The 12,159-nt window shown below is 50.9% G+C and overlaps 1 protein-coding gene across 1 annotated transcript; it reads left to right on the top strand.

Annotated features, from left to right (window-relative positions):
• Window positions 1-10,643: 10,643 nt before the first annotated feature.
• SCGB1C1 (secretoglobin family 1C member 1) lies at window positions 10,644-11,750 on the top strand (the record flags this gene model as incomplete). Its single annotated transcript, XM_079709444.1, has 4 exons — window positions 10,644-10,678; window positions 10,722-10,798; window positions 11,081-11,280; window positions 11,718-11,750. 4 exons carry the CDS (start codon window positions 10,644-10,646, stop codon window positions 11,748-11,750), a joined length of 345 nt encoding a protein of 114 aa, XP_079565570.1.
• Between the last annotated feature and the right edge of the window lie 409 nt (window positions 11,751-12,159).

Here is a 12,159-nt window from a genome sequence, read left to right on the forward strand (position 1 = left end):
ACTAACGACACCAACACCCACAGCTGGACGGGACATACGACTGGACACCCTAACACTAAACCCTAAATCATAAACCTAAACATAATCCAACCTGAACCCTAACACAACACTAACCCTAACCGTAACCCTAAACCTAAAGCTAACCCAACCTGAACCCTAACCCAACACTAACCCAAACCATAACACTAAACCCTAAACCTAACCCTAACCCAGCCCTAACCCTAACCCTAAACCTAACCCTAACCCTAACCCAACACTAACCCTAACACTAACCCTAACCCTAACCCTAAACCATAAACCTAACCCTAACCCAACACTAACCCTAACCCTAACCCCTAACCCTAACCCCTCACCCCTAACCCTAACCAAGTTCACAAGTAAACTTCTCGCCAACCTGGAGAGAGTGATTTAATTTTAAAGAGTAAAGACACAATCAGTTCAGTAATTGGCCACGGGGGCTTGAGGCGCCAAGGCTAACCTGAGCTGGAGGAACATGGATGCCTGCCTGGATGCTCAGAGGCCAAGGGCTGTTCTGAGACCTGCTTGTACACCCATGCAGATGGAACAAAGGATCCATCCAGTCCCAGGAGGGCCCCACCAGCCCTCAAGAACACAGCACCGGACTTCCCTGGTGGTGCAGTGGTTAAGAATCTACCTGCCAATGCAGGGGACACAGGTTTGAGCCCGGGTCCAGGAAGATCCCACGTGCCGCAGAGCAACTAAGCCTCTGCGCCACAACTGCTGAGCCTGAGCTCTAGAGCCCATGAGCTACAACTGCTGAAGCCCACGCGCCTAGAGCCTGTGCTCTGCGACAAGAGAAGCCACTGCAGTGAGAAGCCCCCACTCACCACAACTAGAGAAAGCCTACGCGCAGCAATGAAGACCCAACACAGCCAAAAATAAATTAATTAATTAATTTTTTTTAAAAAAGGCAGCACCTGGGGCTGGCAGATTGATGCACCGAGTCTTATATAAACACACACACATCTACTTAGTATCCTGCATGTCAGGGCCATGCTGGACCTGGGGCTGCCCAGACAGAGTAGGGCCTGCATCACCCTTCCCAGGAGGGAGGGTGGAGGGAAACCCTGTATGACCTCCGAGGCCCTAAGAACCCTTGACTAAGGCTGAGCTCAATTTGAAACAGTGAGTGACCAGAGCAGACCTTTCATTCATCCATCAATCAGAATCCAGGGAAGGAGGAGCAGAAAACAACGGCCGAGCTCAACCTTGACGCTAATCCCGCCATGGATCCTCACCCTAAACTCTGATCCTGACCCTAAGCCCTGACCTAACCTTAGCCCTAACCTGTACCCTAAACCTGTACCTTACCCTAATGCATACTCTACCTGTATCCTAACTGTACCCCAATTCTAACCCATACCCTAACACCCACTCTTACACAGAGTGCTAACACCCTGAGACCAAAACCATAAACCTTAACCAATAAGCAAAACTGTAACCATAACCAAACCATAAACCATAAAATATATTCATTAACCATAGCCATAAATAAGTCATAACCATAAACCATAACCATAAAACGTAAACCCTGGGCTTCCCTGGTGGCGCAGTGGTTGAGAGTCCGCCTGCTGATGCAGGGGACACGGGTTCGTGCCCTGATCCGGGAGGATCCCACATGCCGCGGAGCGGCTGGGCCCGTGAGCCATGGCCGCTGGGCCTGCGCGTCCGGAGCCTGTGCTCCGCAACGGGAGAGGCCACAGCGGTGAGAGGCCCGCGTACCGCAAAAAAAAAAAAAAAAAAAAAAAAAAAAAAAAAAACAAAAAAAAAAAAACGTAAACCCTAACAGCAACCATAAACCATACACAGCCCCAGCCCTCACACCAGTCCCAGCCCTAATGCTAACCCTCCAAACCACTTACACCAAGCCAAATCTAATCAGATTATACAAATACATCTTAAAATAGAAAACTAGGGAATTCTCTGGTGGCCCAGTGGTTAGGACTCTGTGCTTTCACTGCCAAGGGCTCCGGTTCGATCCCTGACTGGGGAACTAAGATCCCACAAGCCATGGGATGTGGCCAAAACAAATAAATAAAATGAAATAAAACCACTATTTTAAAAAAAGGATTTAAAAATAAAGAAAAAAAAAGAAAACTACCCCAATATAACTTATAAATATGAATGTAAAAATCTATCACAAAATAATAGCAACATGAAACCAACAGACCTTTAAATGGATGATGCCATAAGCAAGTATCTCTACACCAGAAATTCCAGGTTGCTCAACATATTAAAAGTAAGCAATGTATTGAACCACAATAACGCTCTGAAGTAAAAACACATGATCATGTCAATTAATGCAAACAAATCTACAATGAAAATCCAGTGCTATTTCGTGATAAACACTCAAGAAAGCAGGACTAAAAGGAAATGTGTTCAATATGGAAAAGAGCAGTACAAAAGGCCACAGCAAACTTCATGCTCAATGTTAAAGACTGAAAGATTTACTCCTGAAGTCAGGAGCAAGGCCAGGAAGCTGGCCTTCATCACCGTTACTCAATAGTGTACTGGAAGTTCTACCCAGAATCTTGAGGAAAAAACTAAAGGCATCCGTGGGTGAGTGGAAAAATTAAAACTGTGTCTCTTCGCAGAACATAGGTCACATCATCTTATATATAAAACTACCTATAATCAGCAAAGAAATCATTTGAGCTAATCAACCAATTAAGCAAAGTTATAGAACAAAATATCAATTCATGAAAATCTATCTTATATGTATACGCTAGCAAAAAATAATCTGGAAAAGAATTTATGAAAACAATTCCATTTTTAATAATGTCAACGTCAATATTTAGGAGTATATTTAATCAAGGTACAAGACTTGTTTTATGTGTGTAAAGTTGTATGTTTGAAATTACTGGAAAGTAAATTACTTTTCAAAATATCATGTATGTCAATAGCACGCCAGAAAAGCAGAGAAAACATCAAACTTCCATATAGAAGCCAAGCTTTACCCAGATCCAGTTCACCCAAAGTCCACATGTAATATAGAGGCACTGTGGGAAGGTTATATTAGGGGCCACTGTCCTCCGTGTTGTGGATGACCTGGATATGGTAGAAACAGTGGGATTTTTGAATTCCAATTTTCTACTTCATTCCACAAAAAAAACTATTAGAACTAATAAATGAATTCAGTAAAGTTGCAAAATCAATACACAGAAATCAGTTGCATTTCTAAACACTAATAATGAACCATCAGAAAGAGAAAGAAAGCAACCCTATTTACAATTGCATTGAAGAGAACAAAATATCTGAGAATAAAGTTAACCAAGGATGTGAAAGACCTGCACACTGAAAACTTTAAAGCATTGATGAGGACATTGAAAAACACACCAATAAATGGGAAGACATCCTGTTCTCAGGGAATGGAACAATTGATATTGTTAAAATACCCATTCTACCCAAAGCAATGGACACAGTGAATGCAATCCCTCCCAAAATTCCACAGTATTTTCCCCCAAAATAGAGCAAATCCTCCTAATGTCTGTGTGGAGCCACAAAGGACCCCAAATAGCCAAAGCAACCCTGAGAAAAGAGAACAGGCTGGAGGCATCTCCCTCCCTGACTTCACACTACATTACGAAGCTACAGTCACCAAAACAGTGTGGAATTGGCACAAAAACAGGCACAGGGACCAGAGGAACAGGACAGAGAGCCCAGAAATAAACCCACAGGTGTGTGGTCAGTTAACTCACAAGAAAGGAGCCAAGAACATACGCCAGGGAAAGGACAGTCCCCTCAATAAACGGTGCTGGGAAAGCTGGACGCCACACACCAAAGAATAACTCTGCACTCTGTCTACACCACATACACAAACTGGCTAAAACCCACAATTTTCCACATCAGCTCCTTCCCCTCCTGGGTCCTCTGAAGATGGAGCCCCCCCGTGGTCAGCCACACACAGGAACCTTCTCCCCACCTTCCCTCACCTCTTCTCCAGCAGCACTGCTTCCTGGCAGGTCCTGAGGAGACCCAACTCCTGTCAGTGTCGATGTGACCCCGCACTATCCCAGAGCTGAAGCCCTGGACGGCCCTGATGAGACCCAGATCCCATCAGCTGTGTACAAACCCAACTCTGAGTGTGGAACACGGGTCAGCAACGTGGGCTAAACGCCCCGCATGGGCCATGAGGGAAGTGCAGACCATGCACGCTCACAATTCAGCGAGGCCCCACTCCCTGTGGGCAGATTGGCTACATACACTAGACTTTGGAAATTCAAACTGGAATGCAGTCAAATATCCTGCCGTTGAAAGGATGGAGTTACAATTTAGAGCCATTGTTCTCCAGATCCCAAGGAGTACTGAGACCATGCAGGGTTGCAATAAAATGCTATTTTCTTTTATTCATGGGAGCATAGCTGAAGATTTCCCAGTTTTGCAAAATATAACTTAGGGGACTACAAGATGGAACAGAGCTCTGATCACCCATACTTAATTATTCACTGTCAGTTCGTGAAATATCAAGCAAACAGCAAACCAATGCAGAACAGTCTCTCAGGGTCGCAGTTCCCTAGGCCCAGAAAAGGAGATTCCCAATCAATGGCCCATCAGTCAGAGACGAAACCAAAGGACCAAGCTTGAGTCCAAAGGGGAGAAACCCAACCAATGCCCCATCAGAGATGGGGCCAAATGACCAAGCCTTAGTCCCAACTAATGCTCTGCAGTAAGCCAAGCCAAAGCAATAAGGAAGAATACCCTGGTGTCATCACATGTGAGCTCCATTACCAGAGATGTCTCAACCACCCAGTGCAAGTACTGATACACACATACATACAAACAACAAATACAATCACACAGACGAGAGATCAGTTGAGGCGTAGTCCAAAAATTCCATTCCCACTCCCAGATGGAGGCCTCCAAACAGATTGGCCCAGCTCCTAAAAGACAAACGGGCCCAGAATTGTTCACAACAAGCTCAGGGTGGCTCAATTCTCGCAATGGAATGAAGCCAGATGGAGCGGGTAGAATTCCCAGGCTGTGCAGACTGGAGTGACTCAGCCCCAAATGACACAGAGTGTGGACTGGAGAGCTCAGGACATTCCTCGGCTCCAGACAGCCTTGGGCCGGGATGCTCAGTGTCTGTCAGGGAGAGTCCCCTTCGAGTTCCCTGGAGCAAAATGAGTTCCGGCAGCTGCTGGGGACTCAGGGAAGGGGCTGCCCCGGCTGGGGTCCACCCACCATGGATACAGACTCCTGGCTAGCTCGACAGAATTGTTGTCAAACCCAAGTTCATGGGCCCAACACACAGTGAGGACAAACAAACTGAAACGTCAGAGTTTGGAGCAGAGAAAGGTTTATTGCAAAAGCCAAGCAAGAGAACAGGTGGCTCGTGCTCAAAAAACTGAACTCCCTTATGGTTTGGGGGGAAGAGTTTTGGTTTTTGGGGGGGTTTTTTTTGGCGGTACGCGGTCCTCTCCCGGTGCGGAGCACAGGCTCCGGACGCGCAGGCTCAGCGGCCATGGCTCACGGGCCCAGCCGCTCCGCGGCATGTGGGATCCTCCCGGACCGGGGCACGAACCCGTGTCCCCTGCATCGGTAGGCGGACTCTCAACCACTAGCGCCACCAGGGAAGCCCCAGGGGGGAAGAGTTTTTAAAAGCAAAATTTGGGGTGAGGGCTGCGGTGTGTGATTTTCTTCTGATTGGCTGGTGGTGAGGTAACAGGGTGGTGCTCCAGGATTCTCGTGCTCAGCCAGAATTTACCATCCTCCGCTGGTTGGGGGCCTCAGTTCCTGCAGAAGAACTCAGAGACATATTGTTATGTACATCTCTGAGGAGGAACCAGGACCCTGCCTTATCGCTGCCCTATTATTAGTTGACTGCTCCTCCTTTATTTCTGTATTCCCTCCCCTCCCTAATTAGTAACTGTTTGAATCTGTCCTTTGGAACTCTGCGAATGTCCAGGAGGCTGAAGGCTTTTTCCTACAAACAAGAAACGGGGGACATGGAAAGGCTTTTCTGCCAGGAGGGCCCCTCCTGCTTGGTTTCAATATTTTTCCTCATCACTTGATGAATACAGTTACTGATGAAGATATATGTAATTTGAATACAATGATGATGATGTAAAAGAAGATTTTTTTTAGCTTTATTACGAACAAAAATGTTAGCGCTAAACCTTATAAGGTCTAGACCCTTTTCTGATATGATAGTGACCCAGGGGAGGAGTCCTGCTAAGAGAATTTGACTACCGAATGAACTCTCCATGTTTCTACAAGAAAAGCAGCCGTTTTCAGTCCTGCCTCGTTAACAAGGTGAATCAGACAGTCTGACATACTGATTTGTCTGATATCTTCAGTGTTTAATAACCTTCGTATTTCTGTCCCAGAACGGAATGTCACATATTTTCATGAGGGCACCTAAGGTCATAGGGCACAAATAAATATTCAAAAACTAGAAGAACAGAGCCCTTGCAGGTTGCGGTGATGAGTTCCATAATTTAACAAATGCGATCTTGGTATCTGCACGTCTCTGAAAATTAGAACCAAACACGTTATGAATTGATAGAACCTGGTGGGGGTTTTTCTTAAGAACATTTTGACTGTAATTTTCCATCAGAACAAGATCCATGCCTAGAACGTTAATGAATGCAGAATCTATTTGTCCCTTCCCGTTAGCCAAATGCAGCCTGAATACAAAGGCTGGGAGCCTCCTGGGGCTCAGGGTGAGATAAAGCCGAGGGGACAGTGGTCTGAGGACCAAGGGGAAGCCTGCAGCACTAGTGCTAAGGGGGTGGCTTTTGTTGTGCTGTATCCTGCTTACAGATGGGTGATGTTATAGCATGAGTAAATGCTGATGATGTTACCAAGTCCAAGCTCGCTCTGCTCGCCGCACGACAGGCCGGTAAATCGGAGACGAGGTGTGGAGGCAAGGAGTATGACGTCATCCGGAAAGCCTACAGACGGAGAAGATGGCGGACTAGGGGGCCCCAAAACCATCTTATTAGGGATCTGGATGCCACCTTCTTTTATAGAATCAGAGAGGGAGAGGCGGCGAGGAAGTAAAGTAAAAAGGACTGGTGAGGGGATGTGTTACTTTCTTCTTTCTTGCAGCCATTCACAGGTGGGCAGGGTCAGATTGTCTCCCTGTGAGCTGAACAGAGGCACTTTAGTTTAATATTCAGGCAGAGGGGCGGGGTTCCCTGAGGCAGGCCATTATGGATGATTATGATAACAAAAGCAATGAAAAGCGAAGGTTAACGTCAAAGAAACAGATCCAACAGGGAGTCAAAACTGGCTCTTCCCTGTCACACTGAGAAAGATGCAGTAGAGATAAAAACATAATACTGCAGAAAGAGATGACAAAGCCTTCATGTGGGGAGAAGTAATGGAGGAGGGTTGCCACTGGTATGCGTGAAGACAGGTCCTCTCTTGATACAGGAAGAAACACAAACCTGGAAATGAAGGCAGGTTGATAGATTTGGTGATAAGACTGTGTGTAGTTTTTTTTCTGACCTATTCAGTTTCTCTCGGTGAAATTAAGAGCTGAGGCCCAGAGGGTAAGACAGGAGGGGCAGTGTGACAATAGCCACCTCAGAGTATGGGAGGACACCCATCCTGGGAATCTAGAAGTCATGGGCAGCACTAAGGCCCCACCCAAGGCGAGGTCTTGCCATGAGGTCAGCACACCCTGCTGAGTGGGCAAGTGGAGAGGAAGAGGGGCAGTTATCCAGTGCCGGGGGAGAGCGTGGGACGGGAAGGGGGTTTGGCCGTGAGCGAGGGAACGTTCTTAACCGTGGTGCGGTAGACCCAGGCCCGGTGGACTGGATGTGCAGGACCGTGACGGTTCCCGAGTAACTGCTGTGCACCAGAGGCAGCGAGCTGACGGAAAGGACACGGCCAGAGGCAGGGACACCTGAAATAGAAATTGAGCGGGGAGTGCAGTTATTGGTATTGCAAAGACCAGGGGATAACCTTGGCAGTGACTGACTGAAGCGGGTGGAGGGCAACACCACAGGAGGGGAGGAGGCCAGGGGAACGAAGGTCAAGGTGTGGGATGGGTTAGGTATGTGCACAGCAAAGTCACCAAGAATGGTACCTGGGGCTTCCCTGGCTCCGCAACGGGAGAGGCCACAACAGTGAGAGGCCCGCGTACCGCAAAAAAAAAAAAAAAAAAAGAATGGTACCTGGAGGAGTGGGCAGAGCAAGATAGAATTGAGAGGCTCAAATCCTCAGCAACTGTGAGAGCTTGCTGGGGGTTCCGTAGCTGACAGCGCCTGTGAAGGGCTGCAGGAGCAACGTTCAATAGCATGTGATTCCAGGTGGCTGGCGTTTGGGGAAAAAGAAAAACCGCAAAATCCAAATGGAGTAAAGGAGGGCACCCAGCTCACCTCCAGTCGGGGCAGCTGTTTTGTTGCGGGAGGGGGCGGCGGATCACTCTCAGGGACTGAGACTGCCTTTGCCAATAGTTTATTCAACACAGGTTCACGGCGGGAGTTACAATAATCGCTCAAGCCAATAGCATACAGGATAATGTCTCTGTATAATAAGCCAATAACAAATAACATAATCCAAACAAACGACAGATTAATTACGCTGTTGTCCCACACAAGGGGAGATGACAGGAATAAAGTCCACATTTAGTCGAGGTGTACCTTTTCTGTGAGATTCTCGAGGGAGTCGGCTTGACCAACCAGGAGCGGGCATCCAGTGGCCTGTTGCTAGGGAGTGACCCTGACACAGCTCACTCCATTCTTAAATCAAAACAACTTTTCTTCCCAAAAAAACTGGTTTTGGTCTTTGTCGTAAACAGCTGTATTAAAACAACTTCACTCAAGTCATAAAAAAGCGCATTTGAAATCATATCAAACCAACACACAGCACTCTGGAGACTGGGAGAAAAGTGCAGAGGAAGGGGAATAAATGCTGGGCGGACAGTCTCCACTGGGGCCGGAGGGATTCAGAAGGGCACATATCCAGGCCCTGCCCCCGGAACCCTGCTTCCATGAGTCTGGACTATCTCACAGCCCAGGGACAGCACCTTTAAACATCTCTCCAGGTGACCCAGCAAGCAGCCAGAGGACCCTTAAGTTAAAGAAGATGATGGGACCATCAAAGCACAATCAGAGCAAGGCCTGTCCCGCTGACCAGAACCCCCTGGGCCTTTGGGGATGGGGAGGGGCTCGAATTTGCGGAAAGCAGTCTCACCCATGAAGCCACATTGTCTCGTTACAGGCGACCTCGTTACACGTTATTTCTCCTATATTCTTGGAATTAGGAGTATAAGTAGGTTATATCATCCATGGATTTCATGTCATGTTAGCAAAGGGGACTACAGACTATTTGTGATAAACAGACACCCAAGTGGATGAGAAGCTCTGAGTACTCAGAGGACACAGGACAAGGGTCTGTGGTCTGTGACAGACTCAGGAATGGCTGGAGGCAAGTGAGGGGCAGGGTGGCAAGCAGAGACAGGGTAACCAATCCGGACAAGGTTGATCTGGAGGTGTCAGTACTGAATGAGGAGCCCCCGGGGGCCAGGAAGGGCCTGAAACCCTGGATCCTCACAGGGACCCTGTGGAGAGTGGGCCTGGCCTGCGGGATGCCATTGGCCACCAGGTGGCAGCATGGGACAGGAGAAGAGGGTCCACGGCATAAGGGCCAGGACTGCAGCACTGCTCTAGGGGCGGTCTAGTTATGGGCCCAGCCCCCTGTCTCCATCATAGCACTGGACTGTCTCCCCCAGATCCTAGACTTCCCCAGGCTGGATGACCACAGAAGGAAGCTGAGTCAGACTGCAGCCCCGCCTCACTTCCTGCAAGTGACTGTAATCCCACCAGGTCCCAGAGATGGCCCAGCTCCTCGTCCCTCAGTCACTCTCAGGCCCACCCTCCATCCCCTGGAGGCCGCTGCCCACTTCGGGCCTCCCGTGGCCCTGGGCCCATCTCCTACCGCCCGGGTCTGCGGACCCCAGGAAGTCCCCCACCCCTGCCCCAGTGGAGACCTCCAGGCTGTCTCAGGGATCAGAACCCAGTGCTGGCCCACAAAGCATGCTGAGTGGAGGGGGGATTCCTCCCCCAGAAGAAAGGCCTGGGCCTAGCCCAGAGCCTGCCACTCTCAGCCACAAGCCAAGCGAGGCCAGAGGCCCTCAGCATCCCCAGCCGCACCCCCCCTTCCTTGCTGACCAGGCTCACGTCGCCCCCTCACCTCCGTCCACTCACCCCAAACATTTGCCAAGCACCCCTCACACAGCACCCCAGGCCCCTTGCTCCTTGGCACCCACTGCAGGGCAGGCGGAGAGGACACACCCTCGGCTGCCCCACCGGTGCTCTCACTGGCTGGGTCCTGCTGGGCAGGTCGGACCCGCCCCCAGGACCGGTGCCTGTGTGAGGCGTAAAGCAGGCCAAGGCAGCTCCTGAGGAGCCTGCGTGGTCCGCCATGAAGGGGAGCAGCGCCCTCCTGCTCGTGGCCGGTGGCGCTCACCTTGCTCTGCACCCGTGCCGAGTCTGTGCGTTGACAGGTGCTTCCAGCACATTCGGAGGCCTGGTGTCGGGGGGGGGGGGGGGGGGGGGGAAATGGGCGGGAACGTGGGAAGCTAGAAATCCAGGCACTGGGCCCCGCAGTGATTGGTGCCCCCCTTCCCAGGCACCCCAACCCACCTCCATCACAGAACACAGATGTGGGCAATGACCCTGGTGCCCTTGGCGACCCCAGTCCCCAGGCAACCCTACCCCAACCCCAGCCCAGCTCAACCTCTCTCCCAGCCCCTGTGTCACCACCAAGCCCAATGTCACCAACCCAGCCCAGCCCAGGCTGACCCTGACCCTGATCCAAGCTCCAGGTCAGCCAACCTCACACGGAGGGGAAATCCCCACTGAGTCAGAGGCTTGGCTTTCCTTCCTCAGTGACGCTAAGGAGCCCAGAGCGGAAAGAGGCAGCTGAGGTTAGGGTGACAGGAGGGGTCTGCGGGCAGGTGGAGCTGGGGGATGTTTTGGAGGAAGACCGGGGGCAGGTGAGGTGGACATTGATGGGGAAGGTCTGGAGACCGCTGAGGTTAGAAGTGGGAGGTCTGGGGGTGGAGCTGGAAGGAGTCCTGGCCTGGTCTCATCTCACCCCAACACAGGGCTGGCCACGGGGGAGGACAACGACGAGTTTTTCATCGACTTCCTGCAAACGCTGCTGCTGGGATCCGCAGAGGAGCTCTATGAGGGGCCCCTGGGCAAGTGCGACGTCAGTGCAGATGCTAAGGCGGCGGTGACCAAGCTCAAGTCCTGTGTAGATGGCCTGCGGCCCAGGCACAAGGCGGAGCTGGTCAAGCTGCTGGTACCGTGGCCGGGGGGCACCGCACTCCCTAAAGGCCTGCAGCCCTAGCAGGACCCACAGTCCTACTCCTCAGGCCCTCCACCAAATGCCATAGCCCCTCATCACCCACCCAGTGCAGCAACCCCATACCCCAGCACCCCACAGACACCCTGACCTGCCTCAGCCAGCAGGGGTGGACATCCCAGACCTCACTGCCTGCAGAGCAGCCCTCAGCCTCCCCCTACATGCACGTACGCACATGCTCACACCTGACACACACACAAATGCAAACACACATGCGCACACCCCGCTTCTCCAGCTGCTGGAAGGGCACTGGCTGCAATGTGCCAGAGCCCACCATCCCCCCAGAGGCTGGCCTGGGCCTGTTTGTCTGATGGAGCTGTGGCCCTCTAGTTACTGATCACCAGCCTCTTGGCCCACACGTGTCTGCCTTCCAGGTGCAAGTGCTGGGCAGTCAGGACGATGCCTAGTGGACCCCAGATGTGGCTCCAAGCAGCCGTAGGACCAGCCGCACAAGCAACCATGACGACGACACCCCTACCACTTCCCTATGCGTGGATTTATCCACAAGCCATCCAATCAGTAAAGCCTCCTGCAGCTCAGGCTCTGGCTCCTGTCTCTCCCCACCCTCAGGCACACAACTACAGGCTCACACATAGGATCATGTGAGCGGAGCACACACATATAAGAAACCCCACAGAGAGGGCAGACCCACCAACAGAAATCCAGGCAGACGCCCTTGTAGGCAGGTGGACAAAGCAAGACAGACAGATAGACAAGACATGTGGATGCAGGGAGGCATCAGGACACAAGAAGGCCTACGGAGGCAGAGGTTGGGGGCAGGGGCTCAGAGCGGGGAGGGGCAAAGAGCCCCAGAGA

The sequence above is a fragment of the Hyperoodon ampullatus genome (genome assembly GCF_949752795.1).
Source record: "Hyperoodon ampullatus genome assembly, chromosome: 7".
In the NCBI taxonomy this organism is placed as follows: Eukaryota; Metazoa; Chordata; class Mammalia; order Artiodactyla; family Ziphiidae; genus Hyperoodon; species Hyperoodon ampullatus.